At 36.4% G+C, this 24,698-nt stretch overlaps 1 protein-coding gene across 4 annotated transcripts in view; it reads left to right on the forward strand.

Annotated features, from left to right (window-relative positions):
• Window positions 1–2,137: 2,137 nt before the first annotated feature.
• Window positions 2,138–24,698, forward strand: part of vcla (vinculin a) — a 37,202-nt gene continuing 14,641 nt past the window's right edge. For 2 of the 4 annotated variants that reach the window (XM_026223940.1, XM_026223942.1), the window contains exons 1-8: window positions 2,138–2,506; window positions 10,563–10,633; window positions 13,199–13,349; window positions 15,421–15,529; window positions 17,039–17,161; window positions 17,503–17,663; window positions 22,657–22,750; window positions 23,850–23,997. In XM_026223940.1, the coding sequence (XP_026079725.1) occupies window positions 2,339–2,506; window positions 10,563–10,633; window positions 13,199–13,349; window positions 15,421–15,529; window positions 17,039–17,161; window positions 17,503–17,663; window positions 22,657–22,750; window positions 23,850–23,997 (1,025 nt within the window). In that variant the 5' untranslated portion in view covers window positions 2,138–2,338. The remainder of the gene's footprint in view (window positions 2,507–10,562; window positions 10,634–13,198; window positions 13,350–15,420; window positions 15,530–17,038; window positions 17,162–17,502; window positions 17,664–22,656; window positions 22,751–23,849; window positions 23,998–24,698) is intronic. The other 2 variants (XM_026223941.1, XM_026223943.1) reach the window with 1 other exon arrangement.

A 24,698-nucleotide genomic window follows, 5' to 3' on the forward strand; every position in this document is an offset into this window, starting at 1 on the left:
TATATTGATTAAATTATTATTATTAAAGTTTAATACAAGTATTTGTTTGTTTGCATGTTTAAAAGTGTGAGAGTATGCGAGTGTGTTTGTGTGTGAGAGAGAAAACAATGCGATCACAGCCAGTGGGGCAAATGCAACAAATATGGGCTGGTCAGCAGTAGGGCTGGATGACATGAAATTGCTGAGCACAGCATTACTCATAATGGGACTAATTCTGGACCGTTCCATCTCAATACAAACAGTTACAACACCAATAACAGTAATACCATTAATAATTCTAATGATGACAATTAATAATTCTAATTGATTATATGTAAACATTTTAATCAGGCCGCTCTAGACACAAAACTGAGGATCTTGAAGAGGAAAAATTATATAAAAATGATATATAATTTTTTTAAATAAAAAATATATCAAATTATATAGTTATTATATAACGTTGTTAGAAGTGTGAACTGACTGACAACTTGACAGCTTCTGCTGTCTGAAAGAGTTCAAGTAAAAGCTGGAGTTCTCCTGTCAAGTTTGAGAACACTGAGAGACTGCAGACGTCCTAGATACGCAAGCAGCATCCCCAAGCGACTCTGCACTTACGAGGTTCAGTGGCAGCTGCTAGTTATATAATAAACTGTTTACCTTATTAGTGTTGCAAGGCACTTCTCTGTGCTCCTCCATCTGAAATCTCACCATATTTGGTAGCCTTACAGCTGCCTTGTGTTTCCTTAGCACTGAATGGTGCCTGAAACAAAGTCACAAGGGAGTCTTACTTGCCTAAAGACCTAACCTGTGAATTATGTATAATTATTATGCTTAAACATTATTTTCCTGGAGATCCTAAACACATCCTCAGATGTCTAAATGAAGACTTGTCTCTTTTCCAGCAAACTGACTTTTTCATAATGGGATGTCAGTCACCCTTTAACCAAATGTTTATTCTTGACTCTAAACACATCGTCTAAAGCATTAAGCTAATCCAAACAAGGTCAGTATATTAAGTGTCCAGTGTTTAGCTTCAAATTAAGAACTTCTACAGTGTCTCAACACTTTTTTTCTTTTTTTAAATATATATAAAAAATATTATAAAATAGCCATTTTAAGGGACATGGCACAGATATATATATATATATATATATATATATATATATATATATATATATATATATATATATATATATATATATATATTTGCAAGTGGTCACATTTTAAAGCATGAGTACATTGTTTTGTGAATTTATTTATTTAATAACTAATGCATCTATTCAGCACGGACACATTCCTTTTATGAAAAGTGACAGTAAATACATTCATAATGTTACAAAAGGTTTATATTTCAAATGCTGTTCTTTTGAATTTTTCATCCTGAAAATAAATGGCATTTCACATTTTCCAAAATATTTTAAGCATCAAAACTATTTTCATTATTGACTATATTAAGCAATGTTTCTTGAGGAGCAAAACAGCATATTAGAAATATTTCTGAAGGATCATGTGACACTAAACCTGGAATAATGACTGCTGAAATTTCAGATTTGCCATCACAGGAATAAATTACATTTTAAAATAAATTTTATTTTTATTTAAAAATTCCGTCTTGGTCAGTATAAGATACAAAACTTTTGGACAGTTGTTTTAATACATAGTTTCATTTAACCCTATATTTTAAAATACGCGTTCAGACTATACCAGAATGTCATTTATCAGGCAAGTGAACATTTGTGTTGTTCATGAGCATTATCTTCTAAAACTAATTAACTGTCCACCTATACATTTCATTCAGTCAATGCAGAAATGATCACGTGAAGAAGACATCAGCTCAGTAGATGTACACTGCAGTCTAAGTATAGACATGCTTGCATGGTCTGTCATTGAGTATCATTTACTTGTTGCCGTTTCACTAACAATCATTACCGATCATTTAGTCAAATGCAATCCACGGAATCCTCACTTTGTCATTCCAGCCTGACGCATTCCCTTTTTGGCAACTGCCTGCATGACGTAGCCAGGGAAGCTCTTATCACAGGTAGGGAGGGGCGGAGGAGAATGGAGACAGCGTCAGCGCGCACCAATCAGATGCTCCGCCTGGCGTGAAACCTATGCGCTGATTGGTTGACGAGCACTGGCTCTTTAAGCCTCGCGCTCACCGGCGCCGTGCTTTGGTTATCCACAAGAAGGCGTCGGTCGTTGAAGAGGCGGTTAGGGATTTCTCTGCATGAGTGGAATAGACTTGGGAATAGACGTTTGGAGCGTGGTGCCCTTGGAAGAAATAACGGGGGAAATCAGAGGACAGAGCGCACTCGTGCCTTTTTCTCACTTGTGTTGAGGATATTGAGATTTCAGGATGCCAGTTTTCCACACCAAGACGATAGAGAGTATCCTGGAGCCGGTGGCTCAGCAGATATCCCACTTGGTTATCATGCACGAGGAGGGCGAAGTTGATGGGAAAGCGATCCCAGATCTCACCAGCCCAGTGGCGGCAGTGCAAGCGGCTGTCAGCAACCTCGTGCGGGTGAGAGTCCTTCATCCATTCAGCATCTTCTTGCTCTTTTAGTTTATCTGTTCTTTTACTGTCTTTATCAACGTTAAAACAACGTCACTTCATTGCGTTAAAACATCTCCCCTCATAAAAAATTACCATGGTAACAACAGTTTCTTCCTAAATACCATAGACACTGCAGTTATTGCTGCTACATCATAGTAAATATGAGGTCTTCTTCACTTAGTATGAAACTTTGTCATTTTGTTTCTTTTTCATGACAGTGGGTGACTGACACCAAGTTTCCTAAAAAGTGTACTGCTTTGTTTTAGTAACAATAACGCTGGTGTTCAGGTGGAAATGATTTTTAACCATGGCTTTTTTTCGTGTGGAGGGTGAAGGGTCGTGATCTGATCAGGTAAATGTGTTGCAATAGGAATAACAAAAATACCAACGGTCAGTGTAAACTGATCTGACTGGTTTTGGTTTGATAATCACATCTAAAATAATAAATAATAATTAATAATTCACTTTCTTAGTTTTTGGTTGAAGTAAACACATGGTCCTCATGAGTCAGTGAAGAGATGGACTGAAGCAGAGGATGTATTGGGAAAGTGTTAGGCAGTGTCAGATTTTGGTCATTTTATTTTCTTCTAAAACAGTTCACACACAAACTAAAAGTTCCTACATCTGAAAAGTAGAGATGTAGGAACAAAGTACTACAGTACCTAAATTATTTTTAACCTGACAACCAGTAAGAGCAGAGGGATATGATAGTTAAAGATAGGCTGTCAACTTTCCAAAATGCTGTCATTATTTTAGACGTTCCCTAAATACATTATCCTACATAGTCCACTCCTAAGGGAGATAAATTTTGTTTAAAAAAATCCCTTATCAAGAACTACAACGAACCGCTTGTTTGGACTACAGCTTTGGTTTTCTGGTTTTTGTCATGTTACAAAGCGTCCCATTAGAATATCATTAATAATTCCTGCCTATGGGAATTCGAATGTTTGGGGGTGGGGAGGGGCGAGGTCATGGTTAGAACGCTTGGTTCATTAGACAAGACGACGAAGTAGTGCTGCTGTAGCCTCAGGATACATTGAGTGCATGTGTTTTTATATCACTGTATTTCTGAAGGGAACCGACTGTCTTCAGAAAATTTTGTCATTTTCATTTAAAGGGGTCATATGATGCGATTAAAATATTTCCTTACTGTTTGGAATGTTACAAGCTCTTGGTGCATGAAGAAGATCTGTAAATTAAGTTGCAAAGACTAAAGAGATATTCATTATAAAATTTAAGACTCTGCCATGTCCCCTAAAATGGCAAATTTGTATACGCCCCACATGTCTATGTCACTATGTGGAAATATTTGTGTAATGCCACCCAAATGTTAACACAAAGAAAGAAGGTGTGGTTTCAGTAACCACAGTTAGTGTTGAAGCAGTCATGTCAGGAAGATGGTGTGTGTATCTAGATGAAAGCAGAAGCACTTTATTTGGCCTTCAGAAAGTAGATGCATTTAGGAATCTTTAAGATTACTTACAGCAGAACATCAACGCATTTTATGGATGACCTTTTCTTGAACCTTGGAGAGGAGGTCATTCTGACTTCGCTACGACAGTCTGGCGCTTCTGAATCAGCTACTGTATTATTTTTTTTTATTAGTTTAGGTATTTGATATTGACTGTTCAAATGTGGAGATTTGCGTGTTCGGCCAATCAGAATGCACTGCGTCACTTGCCCAATCAGAGCAGACTGTTGAAATTAAATAACAACAAAAATAATACATTATGCAAATATCTGTACATAGTAAATGGAGTTAATTTAAGCAGTTGTTGACATCCTATTCTATTCTATTCTATTCTATTGTGAGTTGTATACAGTATGTTCTCACAAGTATATGGTTAACTCAAGCTGGACCTGTGCTGAGAGGTCAGAGGTGCTGTCAAGTATTAGGCTATTTCTTCTTGTTTATTTGTAACAAGATAATTTACTCCCAGGCGTCATTTAAGTAGTGTAAAAATATTCCTCCTATTGTGTGTGAGTAAGTCACAGATAGGGAGTGAGCATTTTGTGCTGGGAATAAATAGGTATGCAAGCCTGGGAAGTAACACGGCCTCACGGTGCATGACTGGAGGGGTGTTTCATGCGCTGGGAAAGTGACTCCCTGCTGGCTTGAGGAAGTCTAAGGTGTCAGCGTCTTCACTGGAGACACACCCCATCCCCCCTCATGCGGCACCTGTTACTGCTGAAGTGTCCAGCACATCAGCCAAGCCTCGAAATCAAGGCTGAGGGAAGAGGTTTTATATCTCTTCTTGCTCTAAAGACCGGTCTGTATCTTGGAGACTGTTCTATGTTTAGATTATCAACATTCTATTGGTCACTGTGGGATTGTGGAAAGAGATTCGATTATATATATATTAGCTAATATGTATAACCACCCTATAATTGTTACAAATAAGGAATTGAATGTGTAATTGTTTATTGTAATGTTGACTCTCACTACTTCATGCTTCCACATAATATTAGATATGGCCTAATAGATGCAATCCAAAACCATATTTGAAATAAGTCTGTAACTTGAATTGATAAATGATAATTGCTGTGTGTGGGCTGGAATGAAGCCAGTGAGAAGTAGCAAACTAGATCTGCCTGGATTCATATGGAGTTCTTTTATCTCTATCTCTCTGAATGCTTTTTCTGGATCTTAACGGAGAAGACAGCAGGGGTCTGGCATGGAGGGGAGTCTCAATCTCTGTCTGTCTGTCTGTCTTTTAAGCCAAGTCTGTCACAGTGTTTTGGAAGAGAGCCATTGGCATACCATCCATATGCCATATGCATTTGTAAATGTGTGCCGTTTATGTCATCCATAGCTAAGCTCTTAGATTCCCTTTGGAGTCAGCAGTAGTGCAGAGCTACAGTATGTAAACTGTTGCTGTTGTTTTAACATCACATTCAACAGCAAAATGCAGTGATTAAAGACATGACCTAGTAACCCAAAGCCAGACTTTAGTACATTAGTGAAATGCCACTTGCATGGAAAACTCCCTTAGTGATAAAATGATTGTGTGAGAGGAGCTGATGCCCTTAGAAATGTGTTAAACTGCAGATAATCCTAGTCATTCATACAGATCTATCACAATGTCATAGTAAATCCCACACTGATGACACAAGCATAAACTTGTTTGCAGTTTGCTTCCCCCAGCTCCCATAATCCCTCAAGTACTTTAAACAGGAATATTCTTTTTAAAGCAAGTCTCCATTGTGACTTCTTCACAAAATAAATCCAGCCTGCCCTTGAATATAGAGAATGTATTTTGAGTGGCTTTAATGTTTGCATTATAATGCTTCAGTCTGATTTCTGTGAATCACAATATAGATGAGAATCTGCACAGCTTTTTTAAGATGACTGAGATGATTCCTACTGTGACAGTGAACATACCCAATCTTTTAAAAATTGTATCCGCTTGAAATTACTTTAGTGTTACTTATACATTTCTCAAAATGTAGTGTAAGTCTTGCAATATTATAAATAAATTTTACCTAAATAATATCCTAATTTGCTGCTTATTAATAGTTAGTAAGGTAGTTGTTAAGTTTAGGTATTGGTTAGAATTAGGGATTTAGAATATGGTACTAATAAACAGCCAATATATTAATAACAGGTATGCTAATAAGCAACTAGTGAGAATTGGTCCATAAAGTGGAACTTGGGCTTGTACTTAATGCAATCGTCTACAGTGCACAAGTCCTTCAAGTCTGGCTTCCTCAGTCCTGTTTGCTGAAATGATCTGAATTGTCTTTAATGATATCTGACAGTGTCCCGATAGAGAGGAGCTGGAGCAGCTGCTGACCTGGGCTACTCTCTCAGCACCCATTATCACAGCACTAATGCACCTGAGATCAAACAGCCTTTTAGTGAAGCTACAACTGCTATAAGCACTCTGCATTAATTATGCATCAAAAGTACACAATCAATGAACTGATGCCTTTTGAGTCTGTCTTTCTGTTACCCATATGCTTAGTTTGACACCACGGAAATTGCCAAATGTGTGTTTGAGGGCCCTTTTATAAAGTCAGACCTTTTATGGATCTGCTGCTGTGCGTGCAGAGTTTCCCTTTAAAGGAGTCGTGAGTCTTTACCGAGGTTGTGGGAATCAATGAGAGATACTTCAAGAGTTCAGGCGTAAACAGTCAACAGATGACCGAGTGCTGTGACAGACCAGGAGCCTTGTTATATAAACAGCCATCATGGAGAGAGAATGCAGTCGCACCCGCTCTGCTTTCGGCTGAGAGAGAGGCATCTTACTGCAGGTGCCGTCACATTCTCACTGTGTGTATGTGTCTAATACAACCCTCACACACAAGTGAACTTTAGAGGAATGAGAATCATGTCAGATGTCAAATATCAGCTCCGTTTTTATGAGCCAGTGTCATAAATAAACATGCCATCTCTTGTTGTAATTAGATTATTGAGCAGGTGGATTTTGTGCTGCCCTGTTGCTACCACAGGCCACAACGCTGTAAAAGAAAAGTACAATTAAAATTATAATAAAAACATTTATTGGTGGTGAAATAGAAGGCTGCAGCAAATGTTTAGGCAGTGACAGGATACTGAGTCACCCAGACAGAGACAAATCATCAGGATAAAGGCCTGTACACAACAAGAACGAAAACTAAAATGATAACTGTAGTGATGACTATATCAGCGTCCATATCAACAGCTGTTATGGAGTTATGGTCTGTCAATATAACTGCAGTACATGCTTAAAAAGTGTTTTTTGATTGGCTATCATCTTTCCTAGCTTTCACTAAATAGAAAAAAATCACTCTGAAAGTGATTCATGATATATCTCCTTTGTGTCATTATAATAATAGTTATCGTATGGACTTTCTGGTTTTTTATTAAAACTTTATAGTGATTGTTCTTCTATGTATCATTAGCATAAATCAGATCACCCAAAAACAATAATATTTACTTTTTAATATTTTATATATATTTGTATATGTATTTTTTTAAAATAAATAATTTTACAATAATACCTTTAAATGTTACATAAAATGGCTTAATGTACATAAATGACAATATATAAATAATTAATTAATTTAAATCAGATGTGATGTATCACACAGAGAAATGTTATTAATTATGATTTTTATCATATCGTCCCATCAAATGTAATATAATTTTTCACCCTATGCACAAGGCATCTTATAATTATTAGACATTATTGACAAAGTAGTCAAATCAGTGCTACACAATGAGAGAACTGAGAAAAATGACTGGTGAAAAAAGGAAGGAAATCTTCAACACCCATAATGCACTGGGCTCGATCAGACTATCCGTGAGTAAGGATACAAAAATTTGGAAGTACAATCTAGTTTTCTCAAAGTCCCTGTCAAACGATGATGATCAGATGATGCAAGATCATTTATTTACTGACAAATAAACTGGAATATCTTTCTGCAGATAACACACCCCAAAAAAATGCACATTGTACATTTATTTGTACTACATGTAACAATAAAAAACTGGTTGAAAATCAGTGAACATATACTGTTTAATCAAGAATCCATTTCCCTTATCTAAATTTAGATAAGGAAGCAATAGGATACTTAATTGTTCTAAATATGTATTTTGCGCCCTTGTCATTTTGGTTGCTTTTAGGTGCTTGTAAACCCTTGACTAAGTTGTTATTGGGCTCTTATTTACCACCATTACTTCTTGCCCCTCAGATGGCCTTATAGACCAGGACACTGCGCTAAGAATAACTGTGTGGAATGTGGTTGCAGGTCCAGTATCTCAAGAGAAGCGTGAGGTGGAGGCCCCACTGAAAAGAGCCTTTCAGTATATCAGGTGCCAGAAGACGCTAATAAGCCTCAGAGTCCGTGAAAATAATAAATGCAAGTGTTCAACCCCCTGACCACAAGACATTTTGACCGTTGTATTTTTTCTAACCAAAACTGCAATGAAGGATTTTTCATTCTGTTGAATACATTTACCAAACAGGCTGTGCAGCATTCATCACAGCATGCACAGGGCTGATGTTTGTGACTAGCTGCTGTGTGTGCATATGTGATCTCTGTTCTGACTTTAGCCCAGCAGTTAACCCAGTTAGCCTTATTTATGAGTCCCCTTCACCCAATCAGGACTCTGTAAAAGAGCACACTGCACTACAAAAGCACCATCCTCAGTATACAACTGCATGCTTTGCGCATTCCAGTGCGATCAATGGTCTTTAGCAGGTCATCTGCCGTGAATCAATGCACTCTTTTATTTACTACTTGCGTCTGTCTGACTATTTTCACCCATCCAATCAAAAAAATGCTCTCTCTTTCTATATATATTTTTTTCAAATGTCAACTCATGAAAAGCTTGATTGGAGCTGAAAAATATAATTCAGAGATGGAGTATAGAAAAATGAATGTGACTGCCTCGGTGTAATTACATCATTGGAAAAAAGAGCAGGCGGGAAGTGGCAATGTGCCGTGTGGAGATAACAAACATCTCTGTTACGCTGCTATCTCTCTGCATTGGCGGACTCTAAAGAAGGACACTAATGTCATTCCTGATGTCCAGTGAAAGGGCAAATAGACCATGTGAATGGGAGCATGTGTGTGTGGTCTGATATCTTGTCACCTCAGTATTATGGTTTAAAAATCGACGATTTGAGGGGCATTTTTTTGCACAGACACTGAAAATATTTAGATTATTGTTTGATAGGGTTAGTCGATTATAGCTAAAACATATCTATTTCTGTGTGATACAAAAAAATCAGTGACTCAGAGACGGTTTTGAATCAATGTGACTGACAGTTCAAATGAACATTAAATAAAAATCATAGCAAAATTATAAAATCAATGCAAGGCCAGTACAGGTTTTTCTAGAATTTTATCATTAGATTCATTAAATATAATAAGATCATTAGATTTTTGTTTTGTTTTTATTTATTTATTTATTTTTGTTGAAGTTTTGTTTTTCATTTTATTTAGATTAGTTTGTTTTTTTCATTTAATTTAGTTCAGTTTTTTGTTTTATTTCCATTTAAAGCTGCAGTAGGTAACTTTTGTAAAAATATATTTTTTACATATTTGTTAAACCTGTCATTATGTCCTGACAGTAGAATATGAGACAGATAATCTGTGAAAAAATCAAGCTCCTCTGGCTCCTCCCAGTGGTCCTATTGCCATTTGCAGAAATTCATCTGTTCCCAGTAAAAAACAACCAATCACAGCTGCGGCCCGTAACTTTGCTTGTGTTCAAAATGTAGAAAAATGTATATAATAAGCGAGTACACCATGAATCCATTTTCCAAACCGTGTTTTTAGCTTGTCCTGAATCACTAGGGTGCACCTATAATAAGTGTCTATATTCAGACTATTTTAGATTGCTTTGGGGATACCGCGGCGGAGTAACCCAGTACCTTTGTGATTCTTCATAGACATAAACAGAGAGAAGTAGTTCCGGCTACGATGTTCTTCCGCAAGACGCAAGCAGTTCTGTTTATTAACCGCTAGAGAGTCAAAAGTTACCTACCGCAGCTTTAATTTAGCTTAGCTTTGTTTTTGTTTTCCTCTTTTCTTTTCTTTTTTTTTGTTCTGTTTTGGTTTTTATTTTTTGTTGTTGTTTGGTTTGCTTTTCATTTAGTTTAGCTTTGTTTTTTGTTTTGTTTCTCTTTTTTTGTTTAGTTATCTTTTTTGTTTTGTTTTGTTTTGGTTTTAGTTTTTTTGTTTTTCATCTTCCTTTTCATTCTGGAAATAATCAATAACTGGGTGTGGCAATGGCAGATGAGCTGCATGGGCTGTTTCAGATTGGACAGTTGAAAATATTGGCAGCATCCCAGACAGCGAGTAGTAGATCAGCCCCAGGGCTCATCCAAGAGACACAGGCCCTTATTGTGTCCAGACACTCAGAGTGACCCCATTCACAAACAGTGCCAATCTGGTCTGCCTAAGGGCTGAAGCTTTTCCCTATGAGTGTGTATAACCATTTTGAGTGGAGGCTGGTGTCAGAAAAATAGAAATGTATTTAATGATCTCATTATGCATCTTGTAAACAAGCTTGTTTTACGTGTGTTCTCAGGTGGGGAAAGAGACGGTACAGACCACAGAAGACAAGATTATGAAGAGAGACATGCCTCCGGCCTTCATTAAGTAAGACCTGTCTTCCTGTCTCTCTCCAGGCACCCGTCATGTGAACATAAATCAGTTCTGATCACGCTGAACACATACACGCTCATTGCACAGGATTAACAAACCTGTGCCTTTACTTTGTCATGAGAAGTTTAAAGTCATTATACTTTATACAGGATTGTCCAAACATCTCAAGGTTTTTGCTCTTCTGATTTTAGATGCCTGTAAAGCCTGTTGTCAGAGTTTGAGGTCTTTGATTTATTCATCTTGAAGAAAGCTTGAAATAATTTACACTGTGATGGAGGTTAAATAAGGTCTTGCAGGACATATTCCTTTGGTCCGATTGCTTGCCGTCAGTGGCTGAGTCATCCCCTCACTGCTGAAGCTTGGGGGGCATTTTCCACTGAGCTTACGATGCATTATTGATAAGACTATGCAAAAACTATATGACTACTCTCCCTAGTGTCTCCCCGGCTGTGTGAAGTGGTGTCTTGGCAGCTAATGCTGAAGGAGCAGTTAGTATTGAATCAGTTTAATATTAATGCAAACTGTTTTTTTCACCATCTTTTTCCTCACTTTCTCAGATGCTCAAAGTCAGAAAGTCACAGAGAACACAAAGGAGCTTGTTCCTTTGTTCCTCAAATCTTAAAGGGTAAAGAAAACAACATCAACACAATTTTTTTGTTTTAAATGCTTTTTTTTAGACACAGAAAGTGGGGAAATAACTAGCAATGAGAGAAGAGGTGGTAACTGGGTCAAGACATTATTTTATATATTATATATTAAATGTATTTATGTGTAATTAATATCTATAGTACAATTGCATAAAACATACAAATCTAAAACATTATAAATTATAGGAAAAAATTAAATATAAATGTAAAATAATATTTTTATTGGAAGTGGAGAGAAGGCAAGAAATGATGGAGAGAAGAGGAGAAAACGAGATCAAAACACTATTTTATATATCATGTTTTTATATTATAAGTAAAGATATATTCTAATGTATATTTAAATCGCAAAATAAAAATGAAACATTCCTTTTTTTAATTAAATTATTTTTATAATATAGAATTAAAATCATGAATTATGTTTTATGAAATACTAAAATATAATACATATATCAAGAGAGAGAAAGAGAGAGAGATTTCTCATGAAACATTGAAATTATTAGGTAACACTTTACTTATAGCCTTTATGTATATTGCATTATAAGATTAATTTTAATGCATTAATTATGCCTTGTAATGCACTTTGTAATTCATTGTACAATTTCATGAATAATTGTAACCACTGCTAATACATTATAACACTTATCAATTCATTTTTACATTATGCATTTTAAATACGGTTATAATTATAATATCATTATGGCTAGACATAATGAATTACAATGCACATTTTAAATAATTATAATGCATTTTACCCTTTAATAACCCTTTATAATAAATTATACAGGCTTTAAGTAAAGTATAACCAATTATTAAATTACATTATTTTTTGTAAATGATATACAAAAAATATATATAGAGAGAGCGAGAGAGATAGATTTGTAAGACCTGATGCACATGTAGTGGTGTATGAAGCATCCTCAGAGCAGCAGTGCAGTTGACAGGTCCTTATGGACCCTGCACAGCTTCTCCTGGCTCACTAATCGAGCTCCTGAGGGGAATCATTTTTCAGAAGATGGCACAAATGTGAAATACATGACAAACCAGAATTACAAACTGTGATCATGTGGTCATTCATACTAAGCAAGTTCAAATTTAGTTGGAGAAACAGATGGAGGCTAAATTTAGAAGAAATGTTTACAGTTATTAGTGGTGTTTGCTAAGACATAATCCATTAGTTTTATTGCTCATAGTTAATTATAATAAGGTTTTAGCAGTGCTGCATATCAAGTAAAGGTTGGCTTGGCGAATGATAAAGTGTGGGTATATGTATCTGTTTGAAATGGCTGGGCAGGTGGGCTCAAATGTGTGTCTTTAGCTGACACATTTGGCATCATAAACACAAGCTGGCACAGGGCTCATCAATCAGCACACATGTGGTCGGTGACAGGAAATGTGAACCTCTCTATATTTAGGCTGTGTTGTAAGCACTGACACCCGGGTGGTGCCTCAAGGAGGTGCCTGCGTAAGTCTGGGTCTCCACCGCAGAATAACGATGAAGAGAGGCCTCCTCCAGAACACGTCATCATCCTGCTCTCCCGTGGGCCGCAGGGCGACTGGGACGTGCTTTAATTTCTATTAATATAGTGTTATTAAGTCTGGGAGAAGATTTCACACTGCTTGCTGGAAAGTTGTTTACTGCTCTCATTTCTGGGAATTGAGTGTTTAAATGATCTTGATTTGTGATTTAGTGGGCCGCTGATTTAATTGCAATGAAATCAATTAGTCATGTCACCTCCCATTTGAGTCAAATGCATAGTTTTGCTTTTTGCAGTGAATATTGCATTTATTTAGTATTGAGCATTTTTAATAGTGCAAGGCAAGCCATTATAGATTTATACAGTATGACTTATAGATTTGTTTTTAGGATATTCATATCAGTTGTGATTTTTTTTTTGTTTGTTTTGTTTTTCAGGGTGGAGAATGCCTGTGCAAAGCTGGTGGAAGCAGCTCAGATGCTGAGGACAGACCCGTACTCTGTCCCGGCCCGTGATTATCTCATCGATGGCTCGCGGGGCATCCTCTCAGGCACTTCAGACCTGCTTCTGACCTTTGACGAGGCAGAGGTACGAATGGATATGAAGGATGATGATTCAAGGCTGATCTTGGATGATGATTCAAGGCTGATGATTAATTTTCATAAAAAGTAATTGAGATAAGTGATTAGCCTAAACTTAATAAACATACACTGCCATTCAAAAGAAGCTCAGTATTCAAAAAGAAGCATTGAGGTGAGCAAAAGTTACAGTAAAAATGTTTTTTATCAACAAAAAATAAAAGATCTATGAAGTTTTCCCCCAAAAATATATATTATCGTTTCAACCAAATATTTACCACCACAACTGTTAATAATAATTAAAAAAATGCTTTTGTGTAGTAAATCAGCCTATTGGAACGATTTCTGACAGATCATGGGACAGTTAAGTCTGGAGTAATTGCTAATGAAAATTCAGCTTGGCCATTGCAGGAAAAATTACGTTTTAGAATATATTACAAAAGAAAATAGTTTTTTTTTAATGTAAAAATATTTCACAATATAGCTGTTTTTAATGTATTTTGGAGCTAATAAATGCAGCCTTGGTGAGCATAAGAGATTTCTTTGAAATCAATAAAAAAAATCTTGCTGACCCCAGACATTTGAAGAATATTGTTCACCTGCAGAAGTCATTTACTGGGATTAAACTTGGAATCATACAATTAAATATATTTTCTTGGTTTTGTGAACAAATAATGTACAGTGGAAGAATGAGATATTTTAAGTAAGTCTTTTATCTATCATTCTCTTTGGTAATACTCTCTTCACACTTGACTGTTTCATGGTGTTTTTAATATTCACTTTCAAATGTGTGATTTTTCTCATGTGTCAATTTTTCAAATGCTTGGCTATTAATGTGAACCTGGCAGTCGACAGTAACAAATACTGTGTTCTCCTCTAAAGGCCTGCTTTGTGAAACTGACAAGCCTAGCAATTTTTTTTTTTTTTGGTATACATTTTCACATCTCCTAAGAGGGTTTTGACTGAAAGCAAGATTGTTATCTTAACCAAGAGTGATTTTTGTACTTTTGATTATTTTGCAGTTGGATGTGAATATTGCATGCATGCTTTCTTGTTTAACCTCATTAGACACGTGAAAGATTCTGTGTAAAATACTGTATGCATATAATATTTTTTTAAATCTAATCTTGAAATAAAGCAAATTGAATCAAATCTAATCTTTCTGACGAATAATAATCAGCTCAGGGAAAACCCTGAATTTAAATTCTTTGGATCATCTGTACAAAAAAGGCTTTTCTTCTGGCCTAACAACATTAAACACACCGTCCCTTCTTATGCACTGTACCTTGCGGTCTTAATGTGCCGTGCTCCACATATCCAGCCTCCCCTGTGTGCTGCCGTGTGGGCGCAGCATAATGGAGCTCACACGGAGCACATGATCTGAGTGAGCTGCTTCGCACACAGCGGGTTTTCTATCAGTGCCAGTTACTTTTGAAGTTTCTGCTTCTTCGGGTCACAAGATTTCTCATCACAAGACAAGATCTGAACCCAGCAGCACAGTGTAAATGGGCTTGATATATGTATTCAAAACCAAAAATGCTCCCTAAAACCAGTGAGAGCATATGAAGGTTTAGTGCCAGCGACTGCTGTACTATTATATAATGACCAAAAAACCCTATTCTAACATCTATAATAGAAACATTTCCAAGAGAGCACAGATTGTGGTGTGTATGTACATACTGGCGAGATATTAGATCATCGGTATGTGGTGAAAGCTAACTCTGAGCTCTATTAATAGTGCTACTATCATCTTTCTCAAGGAGCTGTGTTGTTCACAGGGCACTGAGTAAGCATGATGTTATGGTACTATATCTTGTGGGTTTGCCTGTTTGTGGCAGAGACCTCTAGAATAAAACATTAGTCCTATGGGATCCCTGTAAGGATCCCTGCTTGAATGGTAGAGCATGGCGCTGGCAACGTAAAGGTCATGGGTTTGATTCCCAGGAAATATTTGCACTGAAATAAAAATGGGTAGCTTGAGTGCACTGTAAGTTGCTTTGGATAAAAGAATTTATGCCAAAATGCATATATGCCAATGTGTCTTTTTCTTTTGCATCATTTGTATTTTATGTCTTTCTAAGGTGCGTAAAATTATCCGGGTGTGTAAAGGCATTCTGGAGTACCTGACCGTTGCTGAGGTTGTGGAAACCATGGAGGATTTGATCACTTACACTAAAAACCTGGGACCAGGTACTTTATATATCCTCTTACTTCCTTTTGAAGAGGTTTCATTTCATTTTGATTAGAATTTCTGAGTTTAAAGTTGACCCTGTTGACATATGGCTCATGCAGGTGACTTTTTGCATGAATGGAATTCATTGTTATTCTGGTTGAATTATAATTTTCAGATGCTTTTGTTACTTTTTTCGTTACTTTGAATGATCTATGACCATGAAAAAATTATTATTTGTTATATCTTCAGTTAAGTTACACTTTATTGTTGGAATTTCTTCCAAAATTGGTCTTGCATCTCAATTCAATTCAATCTAACATCAATTCGCATCAAAACACTTACATCAAATTAAACAAACAAACAAGAAACACACCTTAAAACAAATACAAACTCTTTTGATTTTACAGAACCCAGAGGCCTACTTAGACCCCCAATTATGATTTATTAATTTTACAGACTATTAAACAAAAAATTTACGTATTCTGATCAGACTGGTATATGCAACTCTAAGCCTTCTATTTGTTTCCCATTGATATATGATGTTTTATGATTTGACAATATTTGGCCGGGATAAACTTATTTGAAAATCTGGAATCTGAGGGTGCAAAAAAAAAAAAATCTAAATATTGAGAAAATCACCTTTGAAGTTTTCCAAATGAATTCTTAGCAATGTATATTACTAATCAAAAATTAAATGTTGATATATTAACAGTAGGAAATTTACAAAATATCTTCATGGAACATGATCTTCACTTAATGTTCGTATCATTTTTAGCATTAAAGAAAAATCTATAATTTTGACCCATACAATGTTTTTTTTTTTTTTTGGCTATTGCTAAAAAATAGACCCCAGTGACTTAAGACTGGTTTTGTGGTCCAGGGTCACATATAAAACGTGAAAATATCTTCACAAATATCTTCTAACTGTTTTAATTAGGTAGTAGGTTGTTCTTGAAGCAAGAATTTCTATTTATGTGAGGCATTTTCAGTTGATCAGGCTATTTTCCTCATTTTTTGATATTTTACTTTATGTACTGTATGGCATGGGCTATTTAAAAAAATGTATTCAGGAATGTACATTATGAAAAAAAAAATCATGATTTTACGAAAAATATGAAGCAGCACAGCTGTTTTCTACATTGATGATAGTAATAAATGGCTGCTGAAAATTCAGCTTTGTCATCACAGGAATAAATTACATGAAAGAAAATTAAGTTATTTTAAGTTTGAAATAATAAATCAAATATAATTCAATTTTTATCAAATAAATGTGCATGAAATCTTTTTTCAAAGACATAAAAATCTTGCCACCCAAAACTTTTAAATGGCTGTGTATATTTTTAGATTTTAATGCTGGATAAACAAGTATCCACTTTTAAAAACAATTTTAGATTACCCTAGTTGTCGTAATGCGTTCTTTAAGTGAATCTTTAAAAATCTAATATGATTACTCCATTAAATGTCTCAAAAGGAACATCAATTTTTGACCTCTACATAGTCACTGTATTGATGTATGAATTTGTTAGGCATGACAAAAATGGCAAAGATGATTGACGAGCGGCAACAGGAGCTGACACACCAGGAGCACCGTGTGATGCTGGTCACCTCCATGAACACAGTGAAGGAACTGCTGCCCGTGCTTATATCAGGTAAGAGGCCAGCGAAGTGCTGTGTGTTCGTGTGTGTGTGCCGCCTGCGGTCTCTGTGTGCCAGCTCGTTGATATGGCAACACTGATAATTGGAGCCATTTAACCGCCTTGCGGGGAGGGATAGATTTATCCCTTCATCCAGTTGGCTTTCTGCTGTTGGCTCAGCAATAAATAGCCAGGTTGATGGCAGCTCATCTGCACATGCAGAAAGGCTTTTAATGTTGATGTTTGCAAATATGTCTACTCGTATGGTGATAATTAGTCTGATCTTGATTTGTACAGCGGTTTTAGATGGCCTGTGAAATGAAGGACTGACACAATTGTTTTTTGACACCCATCAGCCATTAAAATCTTTGTGACGACCAAGTGCACTAAGAGTCACGGGGTGGAGGAGGCCTTGAAGAACAGAAACTACACGTTCGAGAAGATGAGCGCCGAAATCAATGAGATAATCAGGGTGCTGCAACTCACTTCATGGGACGAGGATGCCTGGGCCAACAAAGTAGGTTTATGTTAAAACACACATACAGTACACATCTTTCTACAGCTCCACCTTTAACGGTTACACTAAGTTATATCCGCTTCAATGGGTCAAGCAAGTTAAGTGAGCAATTTTCAATTAACTATGTTTATAAACTGTGAACATGACAGTGGGAGCGGTAGAGAGAAGTAAAAATCCCATTCATGGTCCCCATAGAAAAAAGACTTCTAAGGGTACTGTGTCAAGCTTTGTGTAGTTAAAAAAATAAATAAAACAGTCACTGCTGCGCTCTATTGAGACCCTTTGGTGTATCTTTGATTTTCTCCCTGAATGAATGTGACACTCCCATCCTGCTAATGTAATAATCTGTTCCATTTCCAGCACTGTTCACAGTCAGGCTCAGAATTCACTGACTAGGACACAAAAACACAGGCCTAGTAACCAGCAAAGGTGGAAAACATCACCATATACTGTACACATGACATCAGCGTTTAAACAGAAGATGAATGATCTGCCTTTCAATATTTCATGAAGCCTGCTGAATCATTTGATCCCTCGCTGACTGATGACACCCTTCGCTTGCTTAGCATGCTTATTAAATAATCCCATAAGAAATCACTCTACTCTCAAAATCAGTCTCCTGAGCTTTCATTTACTTTGCTGTCACCTCTGATTTTCTGTTTGCCCTGGTATAACTCTGTAAACATGCCTCTTTCTTTTTGCTCTCTTTCTTTTCTGTGTTCTTCCTATAGAAGGTAAGCTCTCCTCTCTCCCGCTTTGTAATGCAACAAACTGCATGCCGGATCATTGTGTTGCTAACTGTATGTGTGTGTTAGTATATTCATTCTTGTTTTGATTGAAGACTTTTTTCTTAGCCTGGCTTGTCATTATATAAGGGGTGCTGTATTTCAGAAACCCAGGACCAAAACAAAACAATAAATTGCAATTAGAGGGGTTGTTCTCGGATGTGCCATCACTCACTCTCCTCGTCCATATTTACTCCAGTCTCACATCATCCCTCATTTAGACACTCCGTCTCACAGTTAATCACTAATGTCTGTGTCAGGATGTGACCACTTTTTTACGCTTGGTGTGTGTCTCATGGCTCCCGCTTTACACATTTCCTTTACCCGAATGCTGTCTTAACCAGATTAACTGGTTTTTATGCTCTGTCTCTCCTGATACACGGCTCCTCCCGGTTTTTGCAATGCGGTGAAATTACTTGATGAGTGTATTTTACTTTCATGTTCACGTATTTTTTGTTGAAATAGGAAATTAGGGTGGCGTATATTGGAAAGGTCCTCAGTTTTTTATTAAAATAGCCAATGATCTTTATTTGAGCTTATAGTTTAGCAGTAACAGGTGTTTTAGTCATGAGGCACTAGCTACTGCTAGTTAGGGAGAATGTGATTTTCAAGTTAAAGTAAAGATTTGTACAAATTTTGTGACAGAGATTTTTTCTGTCTGCAACGTGCATAATTACTGAGTATATTCATCTACAAAAAAATAACAAGGGGAAAAAAGTAAAACAAAAAAAATGTTGTTAAATACATGCAAGTTTCATTGGCCCATTTTTATGGACTAAAAATGGATTTTAATGGGCTAAATCTTTTTTTGTAAATAATTATTTTTGTTTATTCTCCTTGAGAAGAATTTAAATATACTAATTTGCATGTACTAAGAATTAACCTAGTTTTAGGGTATAGCATATGATTAAATCTCAAAGCCACAAAACTATGATTTTTGCATGAGTCTTTAAACTTCCTTTTAAAGAAAATACACATATATCAGAGATATATACGGAAATGATTTATGTATAACCTTTTAGCTAATCTAGTAATTGTTCTGGCACAATAAAAGAGTTCTGGCACATTTTCAATCTTTTGAATGGAAGTAGCATACATGTAGCATTGGACCCAAAATTGAATTGAAACTCCGTTCTCACTCTATGCCCCCTTGTGCCTTATGACTGACAACATGAAAGATGGATTGACATAGTTATTGCTCTTCAGCTCCTTCATACACACAGCACAAAGTCCATTTGCGGGGAATGATTAATGGAAGAAAAGCCAATGCGTTTCCAGATTCATTTATCGTTTCACTCAAAACTGTAATCAGAAAATTACTTTGACTTGTTTCCTTATCAAGTCATATTAAGTTTTGCATTTATTTTGAAATGCATGAATAACAATTTCAAAGCTTTTGTCTGCCAATAACGTAAGTACAGTTGGCCCAAATCTTTCTAGATTTTATTTACTCTGATAGCCAAAGGGACACAGATGCTGAATAATGTTAAACTTTCCAGTGTCCTACTCGTGAAGAGTAAGTGCATCATTGTCAGTCATCATTCTGCCTTCATATTGTGATTCTCCACAGCTGGTGCTTGTGATATCTGTCATGAGATCAGGCATATTCAAGCAGAAATTGTTCAAACAGGTCGTCTGACTCCATTATGAAATATTAATCAGATTTAGAAACCCTGCCCTGTTTCTGAACTACAACAGCATGCGAATAACTAATGCAAGATCAAATTGTAATTTTCTATACACTAACGTTCAAAGTTTGGGGTAGTCTATTTAAGTCTTTATAAGTAGTCTCTGTTCGTGATGGCTATATTTATTAATATTGTGACAGTTATATTGCAAATGATGATGATTATTATTATTACAATTTAAAATAAGAGTTTTCTATTTTTGAACATTACATTTATTCCAGTGATTGGAAAACTGAATTTTAAGCAGTCTTCAATGTGTCACATGGTCCTTCAGAAATCATTTTAATATGCTAATTTGGTTATTATGAAACTTTTGAAATTATTTTCAGTGTTGCAAACAGTTTTGCTGATTAATATTTGTGTGGAAACTGCAAAAACGTCTTTCAGGATTCTTTTATTAATAGAAAGTTTAAAAGAACAGCATTTATTTGAATAATAAATAATCTGTAATCTTGTAAATGTCTTTACTGTCACTTTTGATCAGTTCAATGCATTCTTTCTAAATAAAGTAAAAGTATAAAAAAATCTCACTGACCCCAAACATTTGAACTGTATATAAATGGAAAACCATTTACTACATTGAATGTTGTTTTTGTTATTTTTGTTATTTTTTTATAAATCATATGTGAAGTAAATAGAACAATAAAAACCTGAACAAATGCATAAAACATTTTTCCTGGCTTGCAAATGCAACCCAGCCCTAATGCACACGAATAGGAAATGACTCATCAACTTAGAAATAATGTGATTTGTCTCGCTGGATGCTGAAAGGTTGGCTGGAAAGCAGTAGCAGGCAGAGGAAATGGATTGAGCGGATAATTTGTTTTAGCTTAGAGAAGACTCATCGATTATACTTGTGCTTCAGGTTTGCTTCAGGATAACCACAAACTATATTTAAGCTTTTTGATATGGATTTATGAAAGTGGGTTGACATGAATTTAGCTGCATATTTTAGAGACATTTTAACATGCAGTATTTTAGCGGTGAGATGAAGTGCAGTAGGCAGCAGGTGCAGGTGTGAAGGGTTAATTTCCTGCCCGTCTCCCTCTCCTGATTGGATCTGACTGCTGCTTCAGCTGCAAGACTGTCTCCTGCTGGAAATACCACAAGCAAAATCAAAAACTCAATTTGGAAGTCTTTTTAAAGGTCCATAATTGTCTTGTCTTGCTGAATCAAAGACAACAAAGCAAAACTAGATCTGGACATTTTCAGATCAGCATCTGAGTGCTGCCACTCTGAGATACTGTAGCACTGCAATGTCTTTCTGATCTATTAACATGAGCCCTCAAAACCTTGCCACAAGTCAACAGATAAAAAGATGCAAATATGGCTGAAGTACACTGCCCAAAAATGAGAAATGGAAACAAATTTCTCTCAGAAATGATTAGTACATTTCACAAACAATTAAAAAGAAATGCAGGTAACCAGTATTATTTTAGTGCTGTTGAGATATACTCTTATTATTTTTATTCATATTTGAAACCAGTTTTAATTGTTATATTTTAAGTTTTCATTTTTATTTTGAAGTTTTAGTTACTTTGTTGTGTGTTTCTGTTGGATATATATATATATATATATATATATATATATATATATATATATATATATATATATATATATATATATATATATATAATATTATTATTTATTTTTTAACGTTTATTTAGTTTTAAGTAACATTTTGGCTAGGGTTTTCATCCTTTTAAATTATTTATTTATTTATTTATATGGTTATAATTTTAGTTTCAGATTTAGTTTTAGTTAACTATAATAACCCTGCATGTAACAGCCTGAACTAAAATTAAATTCAGAAGTATATAAACAAAAATAGTATTTTGTAACCTACTCCAGTCACCTTTGTTTTATTTACAACTTCGAAAAATCATGTTTGCAGTTGCTAAAGTGTTATAGATGGTTGCTTGGGTGTTGCTAGGGTGTTAATAATTACAGCTAAGCAAAAATGATAAGTCTGATCACTTAGAAAACTTACAGCACACATCTCCTCAATAAGCTGTAATATTTTGCGGCAGCAGTATTGAAGGCATGACCTTGATACTCATACTGAACTTAATTTCACACCCATGCCCTTCATTTGTCTTTCAGTGTTATGCTCTTGATATGCTCATTTTTCTGATAATGTGTGCATTGAATGCTTTGCCTGTGCAGATGACTATTGCTTTAGACTGCAGTAAAGAGGAGCGCCATATGCATGGCTGAGTTACCGAACCAGACGGGTTCTCCTTCAGATGTGTGTGTGGTGTAATGGAGTGTGAAGTGGTGATTATGTGGGCCGCTCTCGCACTCAGTGTGCTCAGTGTGTGTGATTGAGAGAGGCAGAGGCTCCTCTTGCCCATCAGAGGGAAAGAGCTGCCGAGCCCCCTCCCTTCAGCATCTACTCCTTCATATGCACATCAACTGCAACTGTAACAAAAAGCTGTAACTGCTCGGATCCATGCTATGACATCCTGCCCTGTGGGCCAATATGACAGACATTACTGACTTACACACTCTTTCTCTCTGAAGGACACAGAGGCCATGAGGAGAGCGCTAGCACTGATCGAGTCAAAGATGGGTCAGGCTAAAGGCTGGCTGAGGGACCCTAACGGTCTACCAGGTAATATACTTTCAGTCAAAACTTCTGAAGTAATAAGACCAGTTATTAAATCTGTGCTGTGAAAATTGCTCATTTTTCAGCAACTTTTGGATCTGAGCAAATGCACACGATCCATAACATATATGCATTAATGACACTGTAATAATATTACCTTTGTAATCATTGGGAAGAAGGAGGCGGGAACCGGCGCACAATAAATGAAACTTTAATAATTCAAAAATAAACACAAAACAGCGCTCCAGCCCATCACGGACGACTGGTGCGCATAAATAAAAACCAAAAAATAAAATAATGTCCCAGGCCTGGTCCTCTCTCGTCCTTCACTATAGTCGCTCCAGTTTTATATCCTTCCATCTCCTAAGTGGGACTCGATACCGGCGGTGGGGCGCAGGTGTAGCTCATCTGCAATCACTACACCTGGCCTCACTCCTTGTTCCCACGCCTCTCGGCCCCGCCCCACTCACCACAGACACCTTTTTTGGATCTGCATCTGTTTTTACATGCTAAGAGAGCATGTACTGTACAATGGAGCCGTTTGATTATATGTGTCAGGGAGAATGATTATATGATGAGAAAAAGGGTTAATAAAAACAAAATATGTATTTTTTTAAAGTTACAATTCTTTTAAAGAAAAAATATTTTCCAATTAAAATACTTCCCTGATTTTAAGAGAAAATTTGATATAGCCCTTCTAAACAGTCCTGTGTGGCATATGCTACTGCTCAAAAGTTTTTTTTGGGATGTTTTTGAAATAAGTATTTTATGCTCACTAATGCTACATTTATTTGAACAGAAATATTGTGAAGTATTATTCAGATTTCAATGCACAATTTTATTCAGCTGCCTTACTGAATAAAAATATGAAATTCTTTTTTAAAAAACAAAATATTACAGACCCCAAATCTTAGTGTACACAAACATATACACTTGAAGTACCATTTGGGGCTAAATTAGTACAAAGGTATTCCTTTTGAAAGGATATGCCCCAGTGACAGCTTTTGCTTTATTATGTACATAATATTTGTGTAATCTTCATGATTTTAATTGATCTGGGTTAAAAGTATGTGGTGGCCTAACACTAGGTCTGTGACACCTGCAGGAGATCCAGGAGAGCATGCGCTGCGTCACATACTGGATGAAGCAGGAAAAGTGGGTGAGCTTTGTGCGGGGAAAGAGAGAAGAGAGATCCTGGGAACAGCCAAGACCTTGGGCCAGATGACGGATCAGGTGTCAGATGTGCGCGCCAGGTACGCCCCCTTCAGGAGCACCTGGAGAAAAGGCCGAATTATAAACACAGCCCATTATACTGCTGATTCAACCAACTGTTAGATTCCTGAGTTCAGCATTTCACACTGAGAGCCAGATGCCTCCACATGTTCCTGTAGCGTTCGCGTGACCTGAATTATGCATTAATGCAGCTGTTTGCTGTTCATAACTATGTCCATCATCCTTTATACAACATATTACCCCTGTGTGATGTGTCTCAGGGGCTGTAACTGCTTCTAATTTACAACACGAGAAAGTGTGTCAGGTTTTTCAATAAGCACAGTTTAGACGTTGTTTGTTAGCGGGCTAATTCTCCGGGGATTGTTTATCCCTGACTGCTGAGTACAGGAGATGGAAGGAACGGGGTGGTACAGTTCGGGTCCATGTGTCAAGGATGTTGAAAGCTGGAGTGAAAGTGAAAGATCAGACGCTGGGCTCCGACTTCATTAGAGAGAGTCAAGGAAAGCAGATTAAAGGCTGAAGGGCCGGATAATCAGTGGCTGCCCCGGCCCACTGATCACTCTCACACACGGGGGCTCTTTACACTGACCTTCACATGCAGTTCAGATGCTTTTCCTCTTCAATTTCCATGTTTAATCAATCTTAACGGGTGGTCAGAGAAATCTTAATGTATTACGAAGTCATTCTGTTCTCCAGTTGATTTTGTGATCATGAAAACGAA

Source organism: Carassius auratus, chromosome 38, assembly GCF_003368295.1.
Source record: "Carassius auratus strain Wakin chromosome 38, ASM336829v1, whole genome shotgun sequence".
NCBI lineage: Eukaryota > Metazoa > Chordata > Actinopteri > Cypriniformes > Cyprinidae > Carassius > Carassius auratus.